Here is a 23879-nt window from a genome sequence, read left to right on the forward strand (position 1 = left end):
CACGTTGAGAAGAGCTACATTGTGCAAAGAATTTAACAAGAGTGGGTTTCCCCTTGTTGAATTGTGGAGAATGTCATCCTCAGTCAAGAAGGGTTGAACAGAGCAAATACCTAAAGTGGAGGAGGAATATTCTGATACAGAAGTTGAGGTCAGCACTCCCAATAGACCAGGCTGAGAGAGGAACTGGGAAAATGAGATGGGAGGGAAGATCCAGAGGGTTTATTGGAAGTGAATTAGCAGGAGTGGGGGAGAGATTAGAAGTGGGTATGTGAGCCTAAAATTATGAACCTGGAAAGCTTAGGTATGTGTTTTAGATAGTTATTTATAGATTACCTTGAACATTATTTAATTTTTAAAATGTAGATTGAGGGTGACCATTGAACACAAAGTTGACTTAACAGATGTGCTAAAACTGAATCATAGGTATAGAGTTAGCAAATCATTGGGTGCCTGAGGTTGGGGTAGGCGTGATGGGCATGGAAGGGAGCAAGAAGGGAAGGACTACAGAGTGACCTGAGGAACCATTTGAGGTGATAGGTATATTCACTACCTTGATTGTGATGATGGTTTCATGGGTATGTACATATGCCAAAATACATCAATTTTACACTTTAAACATATGCAGTTTTTTTGTGTGTAAGCTATTTCTCAACAGTTATTAGAGAGAGACAGAGAGAGATGTGGTAGAACTTATATATCCAAATGTTGAAATTATTTTCAGAGCCAGATTATAAATTGAGCATTAAAATTAGTCTCATTAGTTTTAGTTACCTTTATATTTTTTAAGGGAGTTTATTTTGTTATCTTAATGATATCTCTTAATCATCAAAATTGATTCCAAATAATTTAGCTATTTTCAAAAATCAAATGCATTTTCAAGAGGCAAATATTTGCTGCCACTAAGAAGCACACACAAATGGTTCTTATGGGAATTAACTACTTAGAAGAGAGCCTGAGGAATTTAATAAAAATGGCCTAGATTGACTTTAGAATTAGTGCTTTGGTGGAAGGGCAAAAAGGTTGATCAATTTGATAGAGGGATCCTGGGGTCACATCACCATCTACTTTTATTCCCTCCTGCAGGGAGGAAATGTCTGAAGTTTAAAGGGCCAGATTCCAAAGCAGGGCACGCCATGCTGTATACATAATTTATTAATGTGTAGGTGTTTTATGTTAGTTTAAAGCCTTTTTGTTGCATGATTATTTTCCCCTGCAGTTTCTTGTGAAACTCTAGCCAAGACACCTTTCTGAGTGCCACTATTGTGCCATAACTCTGTCACCCAGTGGCTGCATTTGAGGAGGACAAACAATTAATAATTGTAAGCAGCATGACTTTCTTTTAAAACAAATTAAGGCCAATATTTATTAGTAATAACTGCTTTCTCTTACAGTGGATAATGAAAAACTGCAGGGTGGATTCATGTTGTGCTTCCTGGATGATGGATGTGGTATGAGCCCTGGTAAGTTAATTATCTAGATACCTAACTGGCTGTTAGAGGAAACCATCTGAAAGCCCATAAAATAAATAAAAATAAATTGAGCTATCTATGCAAAAACAGGTATGGCGCTATTAGGAAAATAAATCTCAGACTTAACATATTGTTGAACTTTTTATTTTATTTATGTATTTATTTATCTAACAATTTTAATCTTTATTTTTGAGAGAGAGAGAGAGAGAGAGAGAGAGAGAGAGAGAACACAAGCAGGGGTAGAACAGAAAGAGAGAGAGATACAGAATCTGAAGCAGGCTCCAGGCTCCGAGCTGTCAGCACAGAGCCCTACACGGGTCTTGAACCCACAAACCGTGAGATCATGACTGAGCGGAAGTCAGATGCTTAACCGAATGAGCCATCCAGGCGCCCCTATTGTTGAACTTTTTAGATTTAATTATTCCAGCTGACAGAGTAAATTGTAATCAATGTAATCACCTAAACCAAGACAAAAAGTGAATGTGGATAAATATTGCAAGAAAAATAAAAAAGAGAAGATACCGATTACTTAGAAAAAAAAATTCTAGGAACAAATGGAAAAGAAAGGGTAACTGGATGGGTTCTGAGATTGCTTTAGCCTGCCTTTCAGGTAGTTCTTGCAAGAGTCCTGAGGCAGTTTCCAATGCCTTTAGGCTGTTTTTAATTTTCTGCTTAACCTTAAGGTGGAGGTTACTTCCCCTTGTTTTTCGTGGTTTGTTTTTTGCCCACAGTTCAAGGGTTTAATAGCTTCAGTCTATTCTTATCATAATGAATACATTTATAATTCGTTGCATGATTTTTTTCTTTTGTATCTTCGAGGCATTCAAAATGCAACACATAGTACGTACACAGTACCCGTTTGCTGTGGAATTGATACCCTCTGATAAAGGCTGAGTCATTTGGGATAGCTTGTCTGGGATTTCTTGTTTAACACTTTTCCATGTCCCATAAGGCAGGGTTTTTGACCACTAGGTTAAAAAAAATAGGGAGTTCAAACACTACGGAACAGTTCTGGTCAATTCTACACCAGAGAAGAGGATGTGTATCAGTGCTGCTAATAGGAAACTGAGAATACAAAGTTATTTTCTTGGGGCATCAGGGTGGCTCAGTCGGTTAAGTGTCTGACTTTGGCTCAGGTCACTATCTTGCAGTCCGGGAGTTCGAGCCTCACATTGGGCTCTCAGAGCCTGGAGCCTGCTTTGGATTCTGCGTCTCCCTCTCTCTCTGCTCCTTCCCTGCTCCCGCTCCATCTCTCCCTCTCAAACATAAATAAACATAAAAAAAAAAAAAAAAAAGTTGTTTTCTTGTTAGTCTCTGAAGTTCTCCCTTGGCACGAATAGTCGAAGATTATTAGCAAGTTCAGAAAATGCTCAAATATCTCACTCAGTTCTTGTTCTGACTTTGGATAACTTTGATTTTTCCAGGTGATTTTGATTAAAAGTATTGTTGTTTCCTTAGTGTTTAAATAAGAGAAATATTTTGTGAGAAAATCATAATGAAAAAACAGTCTTGCTTTTCGCTTCTAGGCTGACTGTTACGTTCATTTACCTGAGTTCTTAAATAACAATATATGATCTAGTCTAAGAGTTACAGGATTTTTTTTTTTTTTTTTTTTTTTTTTTACCTCAATACCCAGGGTTTGTTGTCTCACTGCTTCAAAGAATGAAAGGTAGATACAAAATGAGCAGGAGGCATAAGATCAGAAAGTAAGAATAGTAGGAAAGCTCTGTTTACAGAGAGGGGACATTTGAAAGTGAATACCCGCGACAATAGGCAACGGTCTTTATTTTATAAGGTTCTGGTCATCTCCCCTCTTCCCTTCCCCCTTGTTCCTTCTCAAGTCCTACCCTTATTGGACTGATAACTCTAGGTGCTGGTTGTCCATTACTGATTGGCTCATTTCCATTGTATGAGGGCTGGTCTGTGGCCAAACCGTTCCTTGTGGGTCATAGTTTATGATCTACTTATTTTTAGTCAGGTCTTTTTGTCAAATTGCTGAGAAAACCAAGGGGGAGTAGGTGGTGTTTATTACATTCTTGAGAGGGACTTTACTCCTGAGAGGGTTTGCTGTGGTCAGACACTCCCAGCATTGTTCCAAAATGTGTGTTTTTCCCCACCCAGGGACCTCAGTCAGGTCCTAACCTTTCCCTCTTTGTGTATTTTATCCTACTTTCCCTATTATATAAGGCCCTTCATTAAAAAAAAAGAAGCAGCTCCTTTTATATATGGCTGTGAGCAAATGATCAAAACACAGGGAAGTGGCAAATAGCAGATTTTTAGAAGGAACTCAAACTTCAGTTGACGTATGCAGTAGTATTTTTTTTTTTAATTTTTTTTTCAACTTTTTTTTATTTATTTTTGGGACAGAGAGAGACAGAGCATGAACGGGGGAGGGGCAGAGAGAGAGGGAGACACAAAATCTGAAACAGGCTCCAGGCTCTGAGCCATCAGCTCAGAGCCCGACGCGGGGCTCGAACTCACAGACCGCGAGATCGTGACCTGGCTGAAGTCGGATGCTTAACCGACTGCGCCACCCAGGCGCCCCTGCAGTAGTATTTTTAAAAGCCTACTAGTGTTGAGAGACCAATTCTTTGTTAACATGGATTGGAAATCAAGTAGTAAGTTAGAAGGAAGAATTTATCTGATGACTGAAAATAGACTCTGTGGCCCAAACTGATCTGGATCAACCTTGATCCATGGAAGTAACTGCAGTAGCTTCCACCCCTTCACTTCTGGTCCTGCCCCATTAAGTCCATTCCTCATATAGCAATCCTGAGGGTATTTGTTATCTTTTAATATAAATCACATCATATCATTCCCTTGCTTAAAACCCATAGGGCTTTTTCGTTACTTTGGGGTAAAATTTATACTCCCCAATAATGCTTCTGGTTTCTTGAATTATTTGACCTTTGTCTACCTCTTTGATCAATTCTCACGTCTCTGTCTCCCTTGTTTATAGCATTCCAACTATACCTGCTGGCTCTTCACTTGAATCTCATCTCAGATGTCACCTTAGGAAAGAGGCCTTCCCTGATCATTCCTTCTGAGGGCCACATTCCTTTTAATTCTCTATCACATTAACCTGGTTTTATTTTCTTTACCTAATACTCTCATAAATGGTCTTATTTATTTGCTTCTTTTAATCTGTTTCTCCTGCCATGACATAAAGTTATTGTGGACAGGGGTCATGTCACTGTTCTATACCTGTGCCCAGAACTCTGGCCCCACCATACATGGGAGTCTGTGAAGTGTGCTTTGAAAACCACAGAATATGGTCTCTGGTAACTCTGTACTATTACCCTTACAGTAACATTTATCAGCTGTTTAACCTTGAGCAGGTTACATAAACTCCTTGAAGTTCAGAGGATTCTTCTCTAGAATTCCAGAATGCCCTGGAGAGATCTGGAGAATAACTATGAGAGTCTGAAACAAGTAGCCCTTTTTCCTCAGGTAGTATCAGACCAGAAGCCATTCTGCCCTTCTCAGTCTTACCTGGGGCCAGGTAAGAGTCAAATTCGTGGAAAATTAGTAGTGGTACAAATAATTATAACACTTTTATTCGCACTTAACAGGTAGTATGCATTGTATCAGGGTTTCACATGTAGATAATCTCATTTAATATATTTATCTTCATCAACAGCTCTAACATAGGTATTAACAGTTCCCTTTTAGAGACGAGGAAATTAAGACTCAGAGTTTAAGCTCTGTGTACCCAAAGTCATATGGCTAGGTCTGTCTGACCGTCAACATATTGCACTTGAGATCCTGGGCAGGGATCATGGAGCCTGACAAGGATCCTTGTCTCTGGACTGACCCAAGAGATGTGGATTTGTTCTAATGTCTTGAGATATGTGTGACATCCTGACAACTGGACCTCTGGCCAGTGTCAATGATTCATAATTCCTAACCACTTAAATGTCTTTCTCAATTACAGAGGAGGCTTCAGACATCATTTACTTTGGAACATCTAAGAAACGGTCATCAACCTTGAAGTTTATTGGACAATATGGTAATGGTCTTAAAAGGTGAGAAATTGTTTTCCTTTTTCAAAAAAAAAAAATATTTATTTATTTTTGAGAGAGAGAGAGAGAGAGAGAGAGAGAAAGAGAGAGAGAGAAACAGCAAGGCAGGGAGCAGTAGAGAGAGGGAGACAGAGGATCCAAAGCAGGCTCTGTGCTGAGAGCAGAGATCCCAATGCGGGGCTAGAACTCATGAACCATGAGATCATGACCTGAGCCAAAGTTGGACACTTAACTGACTGAACCACCCAGGTGCCCCAGAAATTGTTTTCCTTTAGGGCATGTATTATTGATATTGGGAACAAACTTTAAAAAATATATATGTATGTATGTGTATACATATATATATATTTATATTTCATATTTATATAAATGTTATATATAAATAAAAATTAAAAAATACATACATAAACTTGAGAATCCTACCTTGTTTTGGGATTTCCATACCTATAACTGACTTGGATCTTTACAAGATTTTTATTTTTATTTTTAAAGTTTATTTATTTATTTTGAGAGAAGGGGGTAGCAGAGAGAGGGAGAGATAGAATCTCAGGCAGGCTTCATGCTGTCAGCGCAGAGCCTGATGCAGGGCTCGAACTTACAAACCATGAGATCATGACCTGAGCCGAGATCAAGGCTTGGACCCTTAATGACTGAGCCACCCAGGCACCCCTACAACATTTTTAAATTTAATTCTCAGATAGGTGATGAATCGTCTTTTAGGTATTATTGAAGGACCAGCTCTGTACTTCAGAGTTTCACTTAATTTCTGTGTTCTTTTGTTCTCAGAGCATGTGTTAGTGTAGGTGAATATGTCCACAGCTTATTTTATTAACCGGTCTCAATGCAAGATGAGGACAAGAGAATATGAGGACAAGAAAATATGCCACCTGTGTGGCACCTGCCAGGGACAGATGATTCTTCTTTTCTTGAGTCCTGAACAGTACCTTATTTCTAGCAGTCATGTTTCAAGCAAGGGTGTAGGGCTAGATTAGTTCAAATGCATCTGCTCTACTTTGAGAAAAAAGCATTTGTTCCCATTTGGTGATGGGTCAACAAAACAGTGGAGTTACTTTTATGAAAGAACAATTCATTACACTGCATAGTTTCATGCCCACCTATTTCTTCTTTTTCGTATATGAGATGTAAACCAGTATATTCTTGATTTTTTTATATAGTGGATCCATGAGGATTGGAAAAGACTTTATTCTTTTTACAAAGAAGGAAGAAACGATGACCTGTGTGTTTTTTTCTCAGACATTTTGTGAAAGAGAAGGTCTTAGTGAGGTAAGAATTTAGATTTTCTTTTGGTTCCCACGGTAACGGTGTTGTTTTCATTTGCCATCTCAGGAGGTGAAGGCTACAATGGTTCTTTTCTGATTATGATTTAGAAATTTTGGAACATATTTGGGAAATGGATAGAGGGTGGCTCAACAATCTGGGGTCATCGGAAGCCTGTCCTATGGACTTTTCTTGAGTGGGTTTTTAACTCCTAGGCAGTTTTCAGAACTTAATTTTCATTATCCATGTACCTGAATCTCCCAGAGTAAGAGGCTCCTTTTGGCACAGTGAGATTTTGGGAGCCTGCAAAACATTTCCACCACTTGTGCCATAAATGATCATTTTAAAATAAGTATTGGATTAAAAGACTTGGAATACAAAATCTAAAGAAATTGGGTGAAAAATAGACTTGAAACTGTAACTCTAGTGACTATAATTTCAACTCCATTTGATGACCTAGATATGCCTTATTAATTTGCAGTGTCTGGGTTTTACTGTTCAGAATGTCAGTTGTAATTCCATACAGCAAATACAGGTTAAGGAACTGCCTGGCACAGATACCTTCCCTGTGGAAGGTAGGACACCAGCAGAAGATCATCTGATCATCAAAGTGATCACAAAATAAGATAGCCTTGTCACAAAATGTGGGCAGACACATGTGAATTGGATACATGACACAATGAGAATGTTTAAAAAGAAAGCGGGGGCGCCTGGGTGGCTCAGTCGGTTAGGTGGCCGACTTCGGCTCAGGTCATGATCTCGCGGTCCGTGAGTTCAAGCCCCGCGTCGGGCTCTGTGCTGACAGCTCAGAGCCCGGAGCCTGTTTCAGATTCTGTGTCTCCCTCTCTCTGACCCTCCCCCGTTCATGCTCTGTCTCTCTCTGTCTCAAAAATAAAAAAATAAAAAAAAAAAACGCTTAAAAAAAAATAAGAAAGCTGTTCAGTGAGTATGCATTTCTGCCATTAACAAAATTGTCAGAAACAATAGTATAGATAGAGAGCCTTGATTGGTCAGTGAGGGTTTTGTGGAGAGAATTCCACTTGCAGCTGGAAGGGCTGATACGTGGAGAGAAATGGCAGCAACTCTCAGACCTGGAGATGAGTACTGGGGTTTTGAAGGGCAGTGTGGAGATATGAGGAGCACGGCATGCCCACTGGCAGTGGTGGAGTGGGGCTGGATAAGGAACAGTCTATAGGCAATAGGGAGTAGTTGAGTGAGAGACTGGTAATGAGGAAAAGCAATGCTTTAAGCATTTATGTTGTACTTTATGTGTGTAAAGGCATGGAAAATTGACCAAAGCTGAGGTTACAGCTTTCCTAAGATGGCCCATTCCTTTTTTTATTTTTTTTTTTAATTTTTTTTTTTTCAACGTTTATTTATTTTTGGGACAGAGAGAGACAGAGCATGAATGCGGGAGGGGCAGAGAGAGAGGGAGACACAGAATCGGAAACAGGCTCCAGGCTCCGAGCCATCAGCCCAGAGCCTGACGCGGGGCTCGAACTCACTGACCGCGAGATCGTGACCTGGCTGAAGTCGGACGCTCAACCGACTGCGCCACCCAGGCGCCCCATTCCTTTTTTTAAAAACTGAAACCAGCAACCCTTTCCCATTTCCAGTACTACAGAGGCTGTCTCTTTCAACAGTATGAGCAGAGTTTTTCAATATTTTCCTTAATATCTCTATATAACATACTTGTATTACTACTTCTTGGTTTGATGTAGGTATTATCTATTAACTGCTCATTACAAAAGGATTTATATATATTTTTTCCTCTGTTTATATCACACATACATACCATCCCAATTCTCCACCCTCAACGTAATTTTACTTATGCTGATGTTTGATATTTACGTTTTAAGACCAGAACCACTTTTCACAACTGTAACCATGTCATGAACTATTTTTTCCTTTACCTGCAAGATTTTTCATTTTTCCTGGAATTAATAATTATCTGCTTAATGTTATATGTTCTGAACACTGTCACTGAATATTTTCTTGGTGTTCTGTCTTTATCGCTATCTCAACCCCCGTCTCCTGTACTCTTCTTAGTCCCACCTACCGAAGACTCTGTTCTGGACTCTTCTGATGCACCCCCCCTCACTCCTGCTCTCCACAGCTGGTGCTCTGCTCGCTCCCATCATCTGTCCTTGAGACCATATCCTCCATGAGTTTTCTTTTCTTTTTTTTTTTTCTATTTATTTATTTTTGAGAAAGAGAGAGCGTGCGGGGTAGGGGCAGAGAGAGAGGGAGACACAGGGTCTGAAGCAGGCTCCAGGCTCTGAGCTGTCAGCACAGAGCCCGACATGGAACTTGAACCCACAAACTGTGAGATCATGACCTGAGCCGAAGTCTGACACTTAACCAACGAACCACCCAGGTGCCCTCCATGAGTTTTCTTAACAAGGGTACATGAAAGGTCAAGTATTTTGAGACCTTACATGCATGAAAATATTTTTATTCTATCTGAACATTCAGTGGTAATTTGGCTTGGTGTTATTTGTAGGTTGGAGTGAATTTTCCCTCAGGAATTTGAAAGCCTTGCTCCAATATCTTATTTCCAGCGTTATTATTGAGAAGTCCGAAGCCATTTAAATTTCTGAATCTTGTTTCTGACTCTTATCTCCCCTTGTACATTTTGAAGTCAGTAGAATCTTGTTTGTCTCCAATGTTCTGATTTAAGTATTTTGCTTTTTGGGCCAGTCTATTTGCATCCATTGTGCTGGTTGCTTGTTGGGCATTTTCAATCTAGAAACACGTGTTGTTCAATTTGGGGATATTTTTCTGTAAAGTTAACGATTTTTCTTCCATTCGTATTCCCTTTCCTCTCCTTCTGCAACTTCTGTTGCATCTGAACTGGTTCTTTAATTTTCTTATCTTTTCTCCCCTGTTTTCTGTTGTTTATATTTTTGTTTTGTTTCCTGGGAGATTTCCTAACATTTATCTTCTAACCTTGTCATAGAAATTTTTTTCTGTAATCATATTCTTCATTTCCAACAAGTGTTTTAAATTCTCTTAATATTCCTTTTTAAAGATCTATAGTTTTGCTTCATGGATACAGTATTTTTCCTTTTAGCATTGTGAAGATATTAACAATGATTTATTTATTTTTTCCTCTGAAATGTTCATCTTCCTCATACAGTTTTTGTTTCCACTGAGTTGCTTTATTTGTGCTTATTTGGTCCGTATTTATCATATTGGAGTAGTACTCCATATCGGAGTACTACTTTATTTTTATTTATTTTTTTTTTTTTTAATTTTTTTTTTTCAACGTGTTTTATTTATTTTTGGGACAGAGAGAGACAGAGCATGAACGGGGGAGGGGCAGAGAGAGAGGGAGACACAGAATCGGAAACAGGCTCCAGGCTCCGAGCCATCAGCCCAGAGCCTGACGCGGGGCTCGAACTCACAGACCGCGAGATCGTGACCTGGCTGAAGCCGGACGCTTAACCGACTGCGCCACCCAGGCGCCCCTCGGAGTACTACTTTAAAGAGTAGTCCAATAAAATGTGGATTGAAAGCTCTGTGAGAGTGGTGTTCTAGCTGAGCTGTATCATTGCGAAACCCTCAGTGTAATTTTCTAGATGTTTTTCCTTCTGGGCTAGTCCGATTTCTCCAGGAAAACTCCTACAGTCTTCTGCCTGAAGGCCTACCTGACATCTTTGGGGGACCCAAATGAGAGAGGAGGCCTGGGTTCTCAGCACTCAGTATGTGTACTTCGACCCCTCTGATCTCAGTAAGGTCCCCCTGATCATTGTGCCTGACATATCCTCTAATCCAGAAATAGCTTGTTCTACTCTTTCTAGAGAATAAACATCCAGTCTCTGTGGAATTGGGAGAGCTAGTGGCAGATGGGGATCCGGATGCTACTTCTGGCTCTTCCCTCTGTATCTCACCTCCATAGTTAACTCATGCCATCAGTCTCTGAGCCTTTTACGGTGTTCTGAATTGTAAACAGGCTGTTTTTCTCTTCTGGCATGGGCCTCCGATCGGCTTTCCTGGATATGCTGTCAGGTACTTTTCAACTTCTGAAGTGTCAGTACCGTTGTTCCCTCTGCCATCCTACCCATATTTCATTAGTGGGCCGAAGCAGGCTCCATCTGTCCCCACATTCTACAATGGAGCATTTTCGAACACAACTCTGAGTGTACATAATTGTTATGTGTCTCTTCTTTATAAAACTAGAATACAAGGGGGAAATAAACTTTCAATTTCATGTTTTCCAATTTGGCTAGATGAGGAATGGACTGAATTAGGAACAGACGGAAGGATGATGGTTTGTATTTGTATATTTCATAGTAAACTGATGTGTGTGTTTTTTACAGGTTGTGGTTCCAATACCTTCATGGTTAACAAGAACCAGAGAATCTGTTACAGATGATCCTCAAAAATTCTCAACAGAGTTGTCTATAATTTTTAAGTACTCTCCATTTAGAAATGAAGCTGAATTGATGCAGCAGTTTGATATGATCTACGGGAAATGTGGTAAGATCACCAAAATTCTGAAATCTTGATAGAAGTATTTGCTTTTACTGCCTTTGGAAAGATACTTTACATGTACTTTTGTATTTTTTCTATTTATAATACCATGCAGGGTCTCTCATGGGCACAGTCATTCATTTTATCCATATGAATTTTGTCTTAAGTGAATCCAGACATGAATAGCTCTAAATGCCTGACGCTGGGAGAAAGATTTGTACTTGCCTGAGCTTGGGGAACTCTGGATGTGAAGAGGATGACATAGTGTGTGACCACAGGGAATACATAGTCCCTGCACCAGATAGCAGAGTTAGGAGGTGCTTACCGCAGCGTCTAAGGTTAGAGGAGAGTTTTATACGAGAGTTAGCAACTTAGAAACCGATGAGTCTAGGTTTCTGTGGCAGAGAGTTAGTAAAAGCTTCATGTTCCAGATGAACAGAGCTTTCTGTATTTCTGTATTTATGTGTCTACTAACATTTTCCAGTGCCACTCATTCTCCAAACTTCCACCTTTACTATCTAGAAACAAGAAGAATCTACTCTAGAGAAAGCTGTGTGCATTTTCCTTTCTGCAACTCCTTGATTTATGTAATGTGTATAGTGAAATTCTGAGAGATGTGTTTCTGAGTTGGCTTGTATTGCCCTCAAAATTTCTTCTCGAATTTGTGGCATTTTGTTTAAAAATGGTATTTTTTGTCACTCTCTCCCTTTTCTCTTAGAGGAAAACTAGTGGCAACTTAATAAATGTTAATGGTATTAATGTATACGTGATACACTTGAAGGGGAGCTAATGTGATTTGTCGGTTGACTTTAAAAAAATTATTTAACTTCAAGTTCATTAGCATACCTTGTAGTATTAGTTTCAGGAATAGAACCCAGTGTTGGTCGACTTTTAATTGTGAAATACTCATGTAAATACTAATGAAAGGTATACTATTTCTTGAATATTTTTCTAAACACCTTATAAATATTAATGCATTTAATTCTCAAAACAACTCTATGCTTTAGATGCCTCATGAACTCCATTGTGTAGATTGGAAAAATTAGATTCAAAGAGGTTAGGAAATTTATCTGAGGTCATTGCATTGGTAAATAAATGATTGATCCAGGATTTAGACACAGGCAATTTTCGTCACCGTGCTGTTTGTTCTCTCTTGTGTCTTAGTACTACCAGGAAAAGTGTAATTGGCTGTTTTTTTAATTTCTCTGACAGTCTTGTTTGTCTTTATATCACAATCAACTTTGTAAAGAATTGGGATTTTTTTTGTTAACTATGCTTTAGAGCAGGGGTCAGAAAACTGTGGCCTGCAGGTCAAATCCAGCCCCATATGTGTTTTTATAAATAAAGTTTTATTGGAACACAGCTAAATTCATTCATTTATGTATTCTCTATGGCAGTGTTCATGCCACAGTGGTGGACTTGAATTGTGAGTAGTTGTCACAGAGACCATACAGCCTGCAAAGCCTGAAATGTTTGTTATCTGGCCCTTTGCAGAAAAAGTTTGCCAATGCCTGTTATAGGGTCTAAAAGCAATTCTTCATATTTGTACAAATTTTAAAAACTCATCTTTGTTTTTATGTGCAATGGTTTCAGTTCCACCAACGAGAGCTTTACCTATAAAACAAATTTAGCTCAGACTCCTCCAACTATTTTCATAATGCAAATTATGAAAAAAGTGCCAAAGTTTAAGAATCCACGTTGAGAGACTTACAATGAATTGAATAGGAATAAGCACTTTCCCGTAGAAACTCAACACTCTGGAAGAAAGTGGAATGTGCTGTAAGACGTACATCTTGGAACTTATCCAAGCATATTATTTACTGAAGTATTGAAGGAAATTTGGTCTAGAGTAGGCTTAATTCCATAGATGAGATAATAGCACTATGACTAATATTTGGTGGTGTTACAATACTGACAAGGCAAACATCCTTTTTTCTACTAGGTACTTTACTGGTTATTTATAACTTGAAGCTTTTGCTTAGCGGAGAGCCAGAGTTGGATGTTAAGACTGACAAGGAAGATATGCTGATGGCTGGGGCTCTTGAGGAGTGAGTAGTGTGTGTGTTTGTCAGAATGTCTCTCAATAATGGCAGTATCCTCGTCCTATGTCTGAGGCCACTGGGCCTTAGCACTGAGATAATTCATTTTACCCCAGTTACAGATGAAGAGAGTTAGGCTGGACCATTGATTCCCAAACCTGGCTCACCCTCTGAGTGACCCAGACAGCTTCTTAAGTATAGGATCTTGTCTTATCCCAGACGTTGCTGAGTCAGAATCTCCAGATATCAGGCCTAGGAGTCCCTATTTTTCACATATTGCCCAGGTGATTTCGAGGTGGCAGCACATTTTGGAACCACTGGAATAGCACTTTTAAGCTTCTTTAATTCTGAAACTCTTATTTTATGAATATTAAAACTGAAGAAAACAGAGTTCATTATTCGTTACATATCATGAAAAATGGGCATCAGTATGGTGTGGCGCAAAAAGAAATATGACCAACTGATAATTAAGAATGGCCTTATGAACTTCACGCTTGCAGTTTAGAAGTAAATAAATTGACACATTCATTTTTCTTGGCTATTAGGAATCTATATGAAACAGAATAAGGAAGGATTGGGGAGCATGAAAGAAAATTGTGGAGAAATAATGCAACAGTGACCAAACCTAAGTTTCTCCAAAGGAACTTTGTATTTGAAACTTATCAGCTTGAACGTGCAGTTTCTTAGTGTCAGAACTCTAGAGTTACAAGGGATTTTGAAAGAGTTAAATTCAATCTGATTCATTTTAAATACTGATGTTTGGTGCAAATATAATGAGAGCAGCAAATATGAAGCATATATGAAATCTTAAATTTTCTAGTAGCCACGTTAGGAAAGGTAAAAAGAAAGAGGTCAAATTAATTTTAATAATGTTTTATTTAATCTGGTATATATAAATTATAATTTAAAAAAAATTTTTTTTTCAACGTTTGTTTTTATTTTTGGGACAGAGAGAGACAGAGCATGAACGGGGGAGGGTCAGAGAGAGAGGGAGACACAGAATCGGAAACAGGCTCCAGGCTCTGAGCCATCAGCCCAGAGCCTGACGCGGGGCTCGAACTCACGGAGCGCGAGATCGTGACCTGGCTGAAGTTGGACGCTTAACCGACTGCGCCACCCAGGCGCCCCTATGAATTATAATTTTAATATGAAAAATATTAATGAGACACTTTATACTTTTTTTCCTGCTAAATCCTTGAAATCTAGTGTGTGTTTTGTACACATAGCATGTATCAATTTGGAGCAGTTTTCTAGCATGGCCAATAGCTACCATATTGGGCAGTGCAATTTTAGACTAAGATATTGAGACCCAAGGAAATACATAAACTTAACAAAGAACCTATTTTTGTTTTGTCTTTGAGGTGAAATTTGAAAACCCCTTCCCCAGTTAGAAAATTTAGTGTTTGATAATGCTTTTAGATGATCTTTTCTACTTAAAGTTTTTTTTTTTTAACTTTTTTTTTTTTTTATTTTTTTTTTATTTTTGGGACAGAGAGAGACAGAGCATGAACGGGGGAGGGGCAGAGAGAGAGGGAGACACAGAATCGGAAACAGGCTCCAGGCTCTGAGCCATCAGCCCAGAGCCCGACGCGGGGCTCGAACTCACGGACCGCGAGATCGTGACCTGGCTGAAGTCGGACGCTTAACCGACTGTGCCACCCAGGCGCCCCTCTACTTAAAGTTTTTTATATGATTTATATTTTTCTTATTTCATTCTAAAATGTGCAGTTCTTAATTTACACAGAAATGAAGGGTTTTTGCTTGGAAAAAAAAATCCAGCCTCTTTATTGTTATACAAATGCTGGGAACCCTTTTGGCAGTATTAATACGCCAAGATCAGAAAGGAGGCCCAGAACTGTTACTGGCACATCCATTACCATCTCCCCCTTTCCTGCTGACCCAACCTTTCTGCTTAACAGCTGGTTCCAGAACCAATATCTCATGCTACTTAAAAGCTTTGGGACTAAATTTTCAAGCAGTTATCTGTCAGAGTGCCTTGGCATTTCGACACTAGCGTCAGGAAACAAATAAAATTATTAGAGGAATAATTTGACAGCTAATTTTTTGGGAAAAAGTTCTTACTGTTTCCAGATGGTTTAATGAAGTCAGAAGCTTCTTAAGTCATTTAAGCAATTAATCACAAAATGAAAATGCATCAGACCCAGGGTACGTACAGTTTAATTTAGGAACATTGACCACATTGGATTTGTTTGTTTGTTTGGTTTTTCAACATTTTTCGTAGTTTAATCACAAGAAAAGCTTTTTAAAGATGGGTGGGGGCATTTTGATGAGGCTGGGTTGTTGTAAAGAGGAGATGTCATTTCTGTGCCAGGGGCGCTCTCTATTTCATGGTTTCTGATATGAGTTTCATGATAGTGCCAAGGAGGGACAGCAGTGTCACCTCCTGGGGGGGGGGCGGGTAATTATGTATAGGTTTCCCCTCTGAAAAGTCAGTGGGCTCTGACATTAACCATTAACCCAGATCCTCTTTACTAAGGGACTGGGAAAACATGGACTCTTGTGGCTGAAAGAATACTCTGGTCAAAGATGGATCTTTTTCTGACTCTTCTTGCACTTACGACTTCTGTTATTTGAACTTCTAAACAAGTGCAGTTTATATAATCTTGGTTTTCAGAACAGGCGGTTTGTAATATAATAACTCCTTTGCCATTTTTCTTGTGGTTATTGTGTCCCCTTAAAGCCACTGAGCATGATTCTTCCTCTGTTCAAAACAAGTCTCAAACCTTGGAACTATGCAATTTCCACCTTTGGTCTTAGATGGTATGGTCCTGCTGATTCTGAAATAATTTAATTTTCTACATAGAAATAGGAAAATTCAAGCTTTCAGGCTTTTTTTTTTTTTTTTTTTTTTTGGTCTCGGAGAAGAGGTTTTTCTGATACTTTTTTTTTTTAATTTTTTTTCAACGTTTTTTATTTATTTTTTTGGTACAGAGAGAGACAGAGCATGAACGGGGGAGGGGCAGAAAGAGAGGGAGACACAGAATCGGAAACAGGCTCCAGGCTCTGAGCCATCAGCCCAGAGCCCGACGCGGGGCTCGAACCCATGGACCGCGAGATCGTGACCTGGCTGAAGTCGGACGCTTAACCGACTGCGCCACCCAGGCGCCCCTCTGATACTATTTTTTGTTCCAATTTTGTTTATTGTAAAAATATATATAATATATAATACACACACACACACACACACACACACACACACACACACACACGAGGGAAGGAGGGGCCGATAGAGAGGGAAGACAGAGGATCCAGAGCAGACTGTGTGATGACAGCAGAGAGCCCAGTGTGGAGCTCAAATTCACGAATTGTGAGACTGTGACCTGAGCCAAAGTTGGAGGCTTACCCGACTGAGCTACCCAGGTGCCTTGGGTGTCCTTCCTTCCTTCCTTCCTTCCTTCCTTCCTTCCTTCCTTCCTTCTTTTTAATGTTTATTTATTTTTGAGAGAGAGAGACAGAGAATGAGCAGGGGAGACACAGAGAGAGGAGACACAGAATCTATAACAGGCTCTGGGCTCTGAGCTGTCAGCAGAGAGCCCGATGTGAGGCTCGAATTCGTGAATTGTGAGATCGTGAGCTGAGCCAAAGTTGGAGGCTTACCCAACTGAGCCACTCAGGCTGCCCAAAAGTGAAATGATATTTTAAAAAAATTGTAAAGAAAATAATTTGTATATCATAATTTTTATTCAATTCTAGTGTTTTTAAGTGTAATTTCTCATTTTTCTTTTTCATTTATGATTTGCTTCTCAACTTACATTATTATGTAGTCTGGGTAAGTCTCATAATAATTTCTTGATAAGTGGTTTTACGATAGTCCATTAAATTGATTCTTCATAATTTACATAACAATTTCTGTATTTTTGGATAGTAACATTGGTCCCAGTGTTTCACATTATTTATGGATAATATTGAGGTAAACATTTTCATGCAGATGGATTTTTTTTTATTCTTTTGAATTGTTTTTTTAAGACAAACTCCCAGGAATGGAACTACTGAGTCAAAGTGTCTGAACTTTCATTTAGTTCTTGTGAGTATTTGATATCAGGGTTTTTTTAAATTTTTTAATGTTTATTTATTTTTGAGAGACAGAGACAGAGTGCAGTTGGAGGAGGGGCAGAGAGAGAGGAAAACACAGAATCTCAAACAGGCTCCAGGCTCTGAGCTGTCAGCACAGAGTCCGACAGGAGGCTCGAACTCGGGAACGGCAAGATCATGACCTAGGCTGAAATCGGACACTTAATCGACTGAGCCAGCCAGGCCCCTATTTGATATTCGTCTTAAACTTTGCAATCAATACCCTTTATGGCTTTGCACTGAGGCTCTACAGAAGTATATCCGACCTTTAGCAGGGCCCTGTTTTAAGATGACAGTAATCTCATGAAAATTTCATTAGGAGTGATATTCAAGCACATGGGCAGTGGCATGTGCTTTGGCAACATGAGTCTAAAGACAGCCTGTTTTTACTTACATTAAAAGAGAATATGTAGACAGAAAAGTCATCTCAGAATTTCAGAATCAGATGAGGCAGAAGTTTGCATTTAATGTGTGATATATTAAATCAGAATTTGAATCTGTGAATGTGACATGTGGGGAGTGCCAGGGAGTCACAGAGTTCCATACATAACGATATACAGAAAGTAGGTTATATCTGCAGGGAAAGAATCTGCCATGTTAAACTTAGGCAAAGTGCCCTAAAAGGGTAGAAGACAACATGAAAAACAGCTTTGTAAGAAATCAAAAGGAAGTTGAGAGTTTGCAACAAAGAGGCAGGGGAAGGGCTGAGAATACTGAATATTAATGAAAAGAGTAGTGAAGTAATAACAGAAAACAAGATGTTTCTTTAGGGCCAGCCTAGACAATGTTTGTTTGTTAATTCATGTTTTATGTTGTAATTTTGGGAACTCTGGACCAAGTCCTGCATCTCAAACTCTTGCAGATTTTTCCCCACTAAGTTTTTTTTTTTTTCTTCCCCCTTTGAGGTAGTCAAAACAAAATCAAGTCAATTTGTTCTCTCCTTCCTACTGGTGGCTGTTAGTAACCTTTAGCCACAATCACACAGATGATTAAAATCAGAGTGATTTCCAGAGGTCCTCTATTAAATGTTTATTTATTTATTAAAAACATTTTTTTTTTTACATTTTTATTTATTTTTGAGAGACAGGGAGAGACAGAGCACAAGTGGGGGAGGGTCAGAGATAGAAGGAGACACAGAATCCGAGGCAGGCTCCAGGCTCTGAGCTGTCAGCATAGAGCCCGATGTGGGGCTTGAATTCACGAACCGTGAGATCATGACCTGAGCCAAAGTCGGACGCCTAAACGACTGAGCCGCCCAGGTGCCCCTATTTATTTTGAGAAAGAGAGAGAGAGAGAGAGAGAGAGAGCTTGTGCAAGCAGGGGAGGAGCAGAGAGAGAGGGAGAGAGAGAATCCCAAGCAGGCTCCACGCCGTCAGCACAGACCCTAACACAGGGCTTGATCTTACGAACTGTGAGTTCATGACCCAAGCCAAAATCAGGAGTTGAACACTCAACTCACTGAGCCACCCAGGTGCAGAGAACCTCTATTGACTGAATGCAGTAGGACTGACCAAATGGAAGATGGCAGGTGGTAGATGGCTCTGAGATGTCAGTGCCTGTAATGCCTCACAGGTGGTTACTGTAAACTGGAATGTGCAAGATCCATAGGGTTGGGATTCTCCTTCGGCATTCCTTATCCAGCGAGTCTATCTTTGGCAGGTATGGAATTACTCTCTAATCTAGATGTTTTAAATTTCATTCATAGGACATAGAATTCTTTGTGTGGACACCAGTATGGAATTACAATTTCAGAACTGAGGTTTTGAAATTTCATATAAGATAATGCCACCAAAAAATCCTGGATCCGGGTGTTAATTTTCTTTACTCTCTTCCCTGTCTCATTCTTCCACCTGGTGGTCCAGCACCTGGTCCAGGAACAGTAATCTTTGGGGCAGAGGTTGGGGTGAGCCTCCAGTGGTACATAAATATGAGTTTCTTGAAAACCTCTCAAAAGTGCATAGATACCTGAATCAGTGTAACAGTGCTTTCTCATTCTCTACCCCTGTCCTTCCAATCTCTCTTCTACTATAGAAATAACTCTGCAACTTGGGCTTATTGAAGTGTGTCATCTAGACTTTTCAGTTCTTGTGAGTTTATATTGAAGTCATACTTTTTTCTTCTTAGCTTTTTCTTTTGAAATAATTTGGACTTTCCAACAGGGTTGCAAAGATATTACAAAGAATTGCAGTATACCTTTCCCTCCGATTCCCTAGATGTTGATAATCTACCATACTTTATCATTCATCCTGCCCCTCTTCTTTTTACACGCAGTAGGGACCCATGCATTCCTTTTAAGGGTAATAATCTATCACTATTAGTATTAACGTTGTGGCTAAAGTTGTCCTAGATTTGGCTAGTGGGAGCCTATTCAGGCTGACTCTTATGTTCTTTTGATGTATCACCATCAGTGTTGAATATTTTTGTACTTTTTGGCATCATAAGATATTCTAGGCTCATGCTGTAGTAATGTGACAATAAGCCATTTTTCCAAGGAATCCTTTTTTCTTTTATTGGATACTCCTATACCTCACTTTTAAGCAACTTTTAAAAAAGTGACTGTAAAGTAATAAATAACTGTACATTGGTATAAAACAATATTTGCATGATATTATAGATTGGTGTACATCATACTTAGATTGACGTCACTTTTTCACTATTTTAACTAATGTTAATCTTTATACTTCTATTTTTGGGCACTTGCATGAGTATTTCTGTAGTATTGATTCTCAGAGATAATATTGCCAGATTAAGTGGTAGTAATTTTAAATTTAAATAGAGAGTGGTAAATTGCTGTGCAAAAAGCTTAAACTATCTATGCACCCAGCCAATGATCTGAATTTTGTCAATGGCCCCATTTTCATCAAGATTTGATATAAACTAACTTTTAAAATTTTGCCAGGTAGATTAAATATTTCCCTGAACTTTGTTTTCTCCTGATTATTGACAGTATGGGGTATATTTTAATGTTTTTTGGATGCTTACTTTGCTTCCATGATTTGCTTGTATCTTTTGTTTATATTTGTATATTTCTATTATGCAGTTTTAATGGTTTTTAGGAACTTTTATTTAGTTATTATTACTTTGGATGTTAAATATGAGGAACATTTTTTCTTCAATCTGGCACTTGTCTTTTTTTTTAATTAAAATTTGTATTTAGGTAATTGTAGACTCATAAGCAGTTATAAGAAATAATATAGAGAAAGCCTGTGTGCTCTTAACTCAGCTTACCCTATGCTGGCATTTTGCTAAACTGTAGAACAATATCACAACCAGGATGCTGACACTGATGTAATCCATCTGGTGCAAATCTCCAGTGTATCAGTACAAGGTTCCTTCCAATTGCCTTTTATAACCACACACAATTCCTTCTCTCTCCCCACTTGACTTTTACCATTGTTAGTACTGTCCTTTGTCTTAGAGAAATTTTTGATATTTTGGGGTCAAATCTGTCAGTATTTTTCTTTATGAGTTTCTTTTGCATTTCTAACCTCAGATAGGTTTTCCTTAACCAAATATATCTTCTTATCATTTTAAAAATACTTATGGTTTATTTCTATAGCTTTTGAATCTATCTGGAATTTGTTTTTGCACATGATGTGAAGTGTGTGTGCAGAGGGGAGGATGGATTAATACTTTCCAATGTATGTAGCATTTTTAAAATCATTCGGCCTTTCCTACTTACTTGAAATGCATCATGAATATAAACTAAATTCTCATCATTTGTGGATCTCTTTCTAGATGACCTATTTCTTTTCATATATTTTTTCTGTTCTTGCTTCATTAGAACTTTTTAATTGGTATAGCCTTTATAATGTGTTTTGATATTTGATAGGGCAAGTACTCTTTCACTGTCCTTTTTGAAAGTGTTATGATTGTTCTTGCACATGTTCTCCTCCATATGAATTTCAAAGTCAGCTTTTCAAGTTTTATTATAAAAAATTCTCTTGGGACTTTGATTAGTAGTCTATTGAATTTATAGCTTGACGGAGGGAGAACTGACATATTTATGTTTTGGTTCTTATTTCAGTCTTCTTTTATATAGTTGAGTGTAATTTTACATCATCATATATGCCACAGTAGTTAAGAATTTTGGTGGTTAGATTGTATGATTGTAGTTACATTTTTAAGTTTTTGAGGAACCACCATGCTGTTTTCCAGAGTGGCTGCACCAGTTTGCATTCCCACCAGCAGTGGAAAGTGTTCCCCCTTTTCCACATCCTTCCCAATATTTGTTGTTTCCTGAGTCGTTCATTTTAGCCATTCTGACAGGTGTGAGGTGGTATCTCATTGTGGTTTTGATTTGTATTTCCCTGATGATGCGCGATGTTGAACATCTTTTTGTGTGTCTGTTAGCCATCTGAATTACTTCTTTGGAAAAATGTCTGTTCATGTTTTCTGGCCATTTCTTCACTGGATTATTTGTTTTTTGGGTGTTGAGTTTGATAAATTCCTTATAGTATGATTTTACTTATTAACCCTTTATCTGATCTGTCATTTTCAAATATCTTCCTCCATTCCGTTGGTTGCCTTTTAGTTTTGTTGATTGTTTCTTTCACTGTGCGGAAGCTTTTTATCTTGATGAGGTCCCAGTAGTTCATTTTTTTTTTGTCTTAATGGAATTCTTTTATCTTTGATCATTAAGTGTGATATTTGTTCTAGTTATTTTTCCTTTTCATCAGTGCCTTCTGTCAAGCTTAGTAAGTCATTTTATTTCTAGTTTATTGAGTGATTTTTATTTATTTTTCACATTAGAAAATTGGTGTTAAGTTTCAGTCAATAGTTTTTTGACATCTGTTGAGATGATTTAGTTTTGTTTTTCTCTTCTAATCTGTTAAAGTAGTGTACTATGAAAGTTTGTGATATTCAACTATCATTCTTCCATTCCTACAATAAACCCAGCTAGTTTATGATGTCTGTGGTCTTCTCACTGTGTTTTTATTACTACTTTTATTACTTTTGAATTGTGCTATAACTGTTAATCCATTCAGATTTTTAAGTTCTTGGATCAAATTTGTCATTTATAATGTCTTATAAAAACATTCATTTTATTTAGATTTTCAGATTTGTTGATAAGGAATTTTACATAAAATATTCCTATAAAACTTCTGTTTCCCCCAACCTTGTGGTTGTGTCCACTTTTACTACTTTTGTTGCATAGTATGTCATCTCTTTTTCTTGGCCAGAGAGGCTTAGTTGTTTCAACTGTCTTTAAAAATAAAATAATTTCAGATTCTTATTTATTTTGTATTTCTCTATTTTCTCCTACTTTCTGTAACGTTGTTTTATTTTACTTGTCCTGCTTCCTTGAGGTGTATCTTTTATTTGTTTACTTTCAATCTCGTTTTCTAATCTAAACAACTAAGGCTTTTATGCATCCTCCCAGCACCACCCCTGCATCGTGGCTCTATTCTACAGGTTTCAAAAGTAGAACTCTCATTATTGCTTATTTCTAAATAGTTAACAGATTCCATTTTGATTTCCTCTTTAGCTCAGGAATTGCTTTCAAAAAGTATTTTAAAAATCTACAAGTACCTAAATTTTTTTGTGTGTGTGTGTGTGGGGGGTGAAATATCCTTTTATTACTGTTGTAATTTTATTATACAGTGATCGGAGAACGTAGTTTGCATCATATCGGCTCTTTGAAATTTGTTGAGATTTCTTGTGGCCTAATAATGTTTTAAACATTGGAAAAATTGTGACTCTCTGAAAAAGATTTTGTAATATCAAGCTTTTAATTAAATTATTTAAATCTTCCATTCTGCCTCGCCCCCTCCCCGCCCCCCAGCTTGATCCCCCAATTTCTGAGAGCAGTATGAATCTTACAGTGCCTATGGTTTTGTCTATGTTTCTTGTATTTCTTCTAATTTTTGCTATATATGTTTCTGAGTCATCAGATTTATGGCATACACACATTTTGTTTAAGTGAACCTTTATTAATGTAAAATATCCCTCTGTGTTCCGGTGATACTTTCTAATAACTTTGTTTCTGTTTTTGTCTAACATTAACCTATGTTTGCTTTATTTTGGTTAACTTTTCTTACCACATAGTTTTTCACTGCTTTATTCTCAGCAGTGTTATTTAATTTTCAATTTGTCTCTTATAAATGGCATGTAACTAGATTTGTTAGCATTCACTCTGAGTGCTTCTATCTTTTAATAGGAAATTTATCTAGTTTACACTTATTAGGACATCTGCTATAGCTGGACTTACTCTGCCTTCTCATTTTATGTTTTATATTTACTTCTTTGGTTGTCATTTGTTTGTAGTTAGGTTTGTTTGTTTGATTTGTTGCCATTTGCTTGTGCTTGGGTTTAATTTTGTTCTGCCTTATTTTTTTTTCTCCCCCTTTGTGAGATTGGTTGAGTTGTTATTTTTTTGTCAAGAAGGAAGATTCATGTTTTCCCATTCAGATAGTCTGAAAATTATTTGTTCCATGCTATTCTTTCAGAGTGGACTGCCTTTATATTTTAAATAAATATATCAAACTTAGTTTTCTTATCAA

At 38.1% G+C, this 23879-nt stretch overlaps 1 protein-coding gene across 1 annotated transcript in view; it reads left to right on the plus strand.

Moving 5' to 3' along the window:
- Nucleotides 1-23879, plus strand: part of MORC1 (MORC family CW-type zinc finger 1) — a 167044-nt gene that overhangs the window by 11947 nt on the left and 131218 nt on the right. Inside the window, exons 4-8 of the mRNA XM_086675499.1 lie at nucleotides 1392-1460; nucleotides 5404-5494; nucleotides 6667-6775; nucleotides 11092-11251; nucleotides 13188-13293. Of these exons, the coding sequence (XP_086531625.1) occupies nucleotides 1392-1460; nucleotides 5404-5494; nucleotides 6667-6775; nucleotides 11092-11251; nucleotides 13188-13293 (535 nt within the window). The remainder of the gene's footprint in view (nucleotides 1-1391; nucleotides 1461-5403; nucleotides 5495-6666; nucleotides 6776-11091; nucleotides 11252-13187; nucleotides 13294-23879) is intronic.

This window comes from Puma concolor, chromosome C2, assembly GCF_028749965.1.
Source record: "Puma concolor isolate L17-30 chromosome C2, mPumCon1.1.hap2, whole genome shotgun sequence".
Classification (NCBI taxonomy): domain Eukaryota; kingdom Metazoa; phylum Chordata; class Mammalia; order Carnivora; family Felidae; genus Puma; species Puma concolor.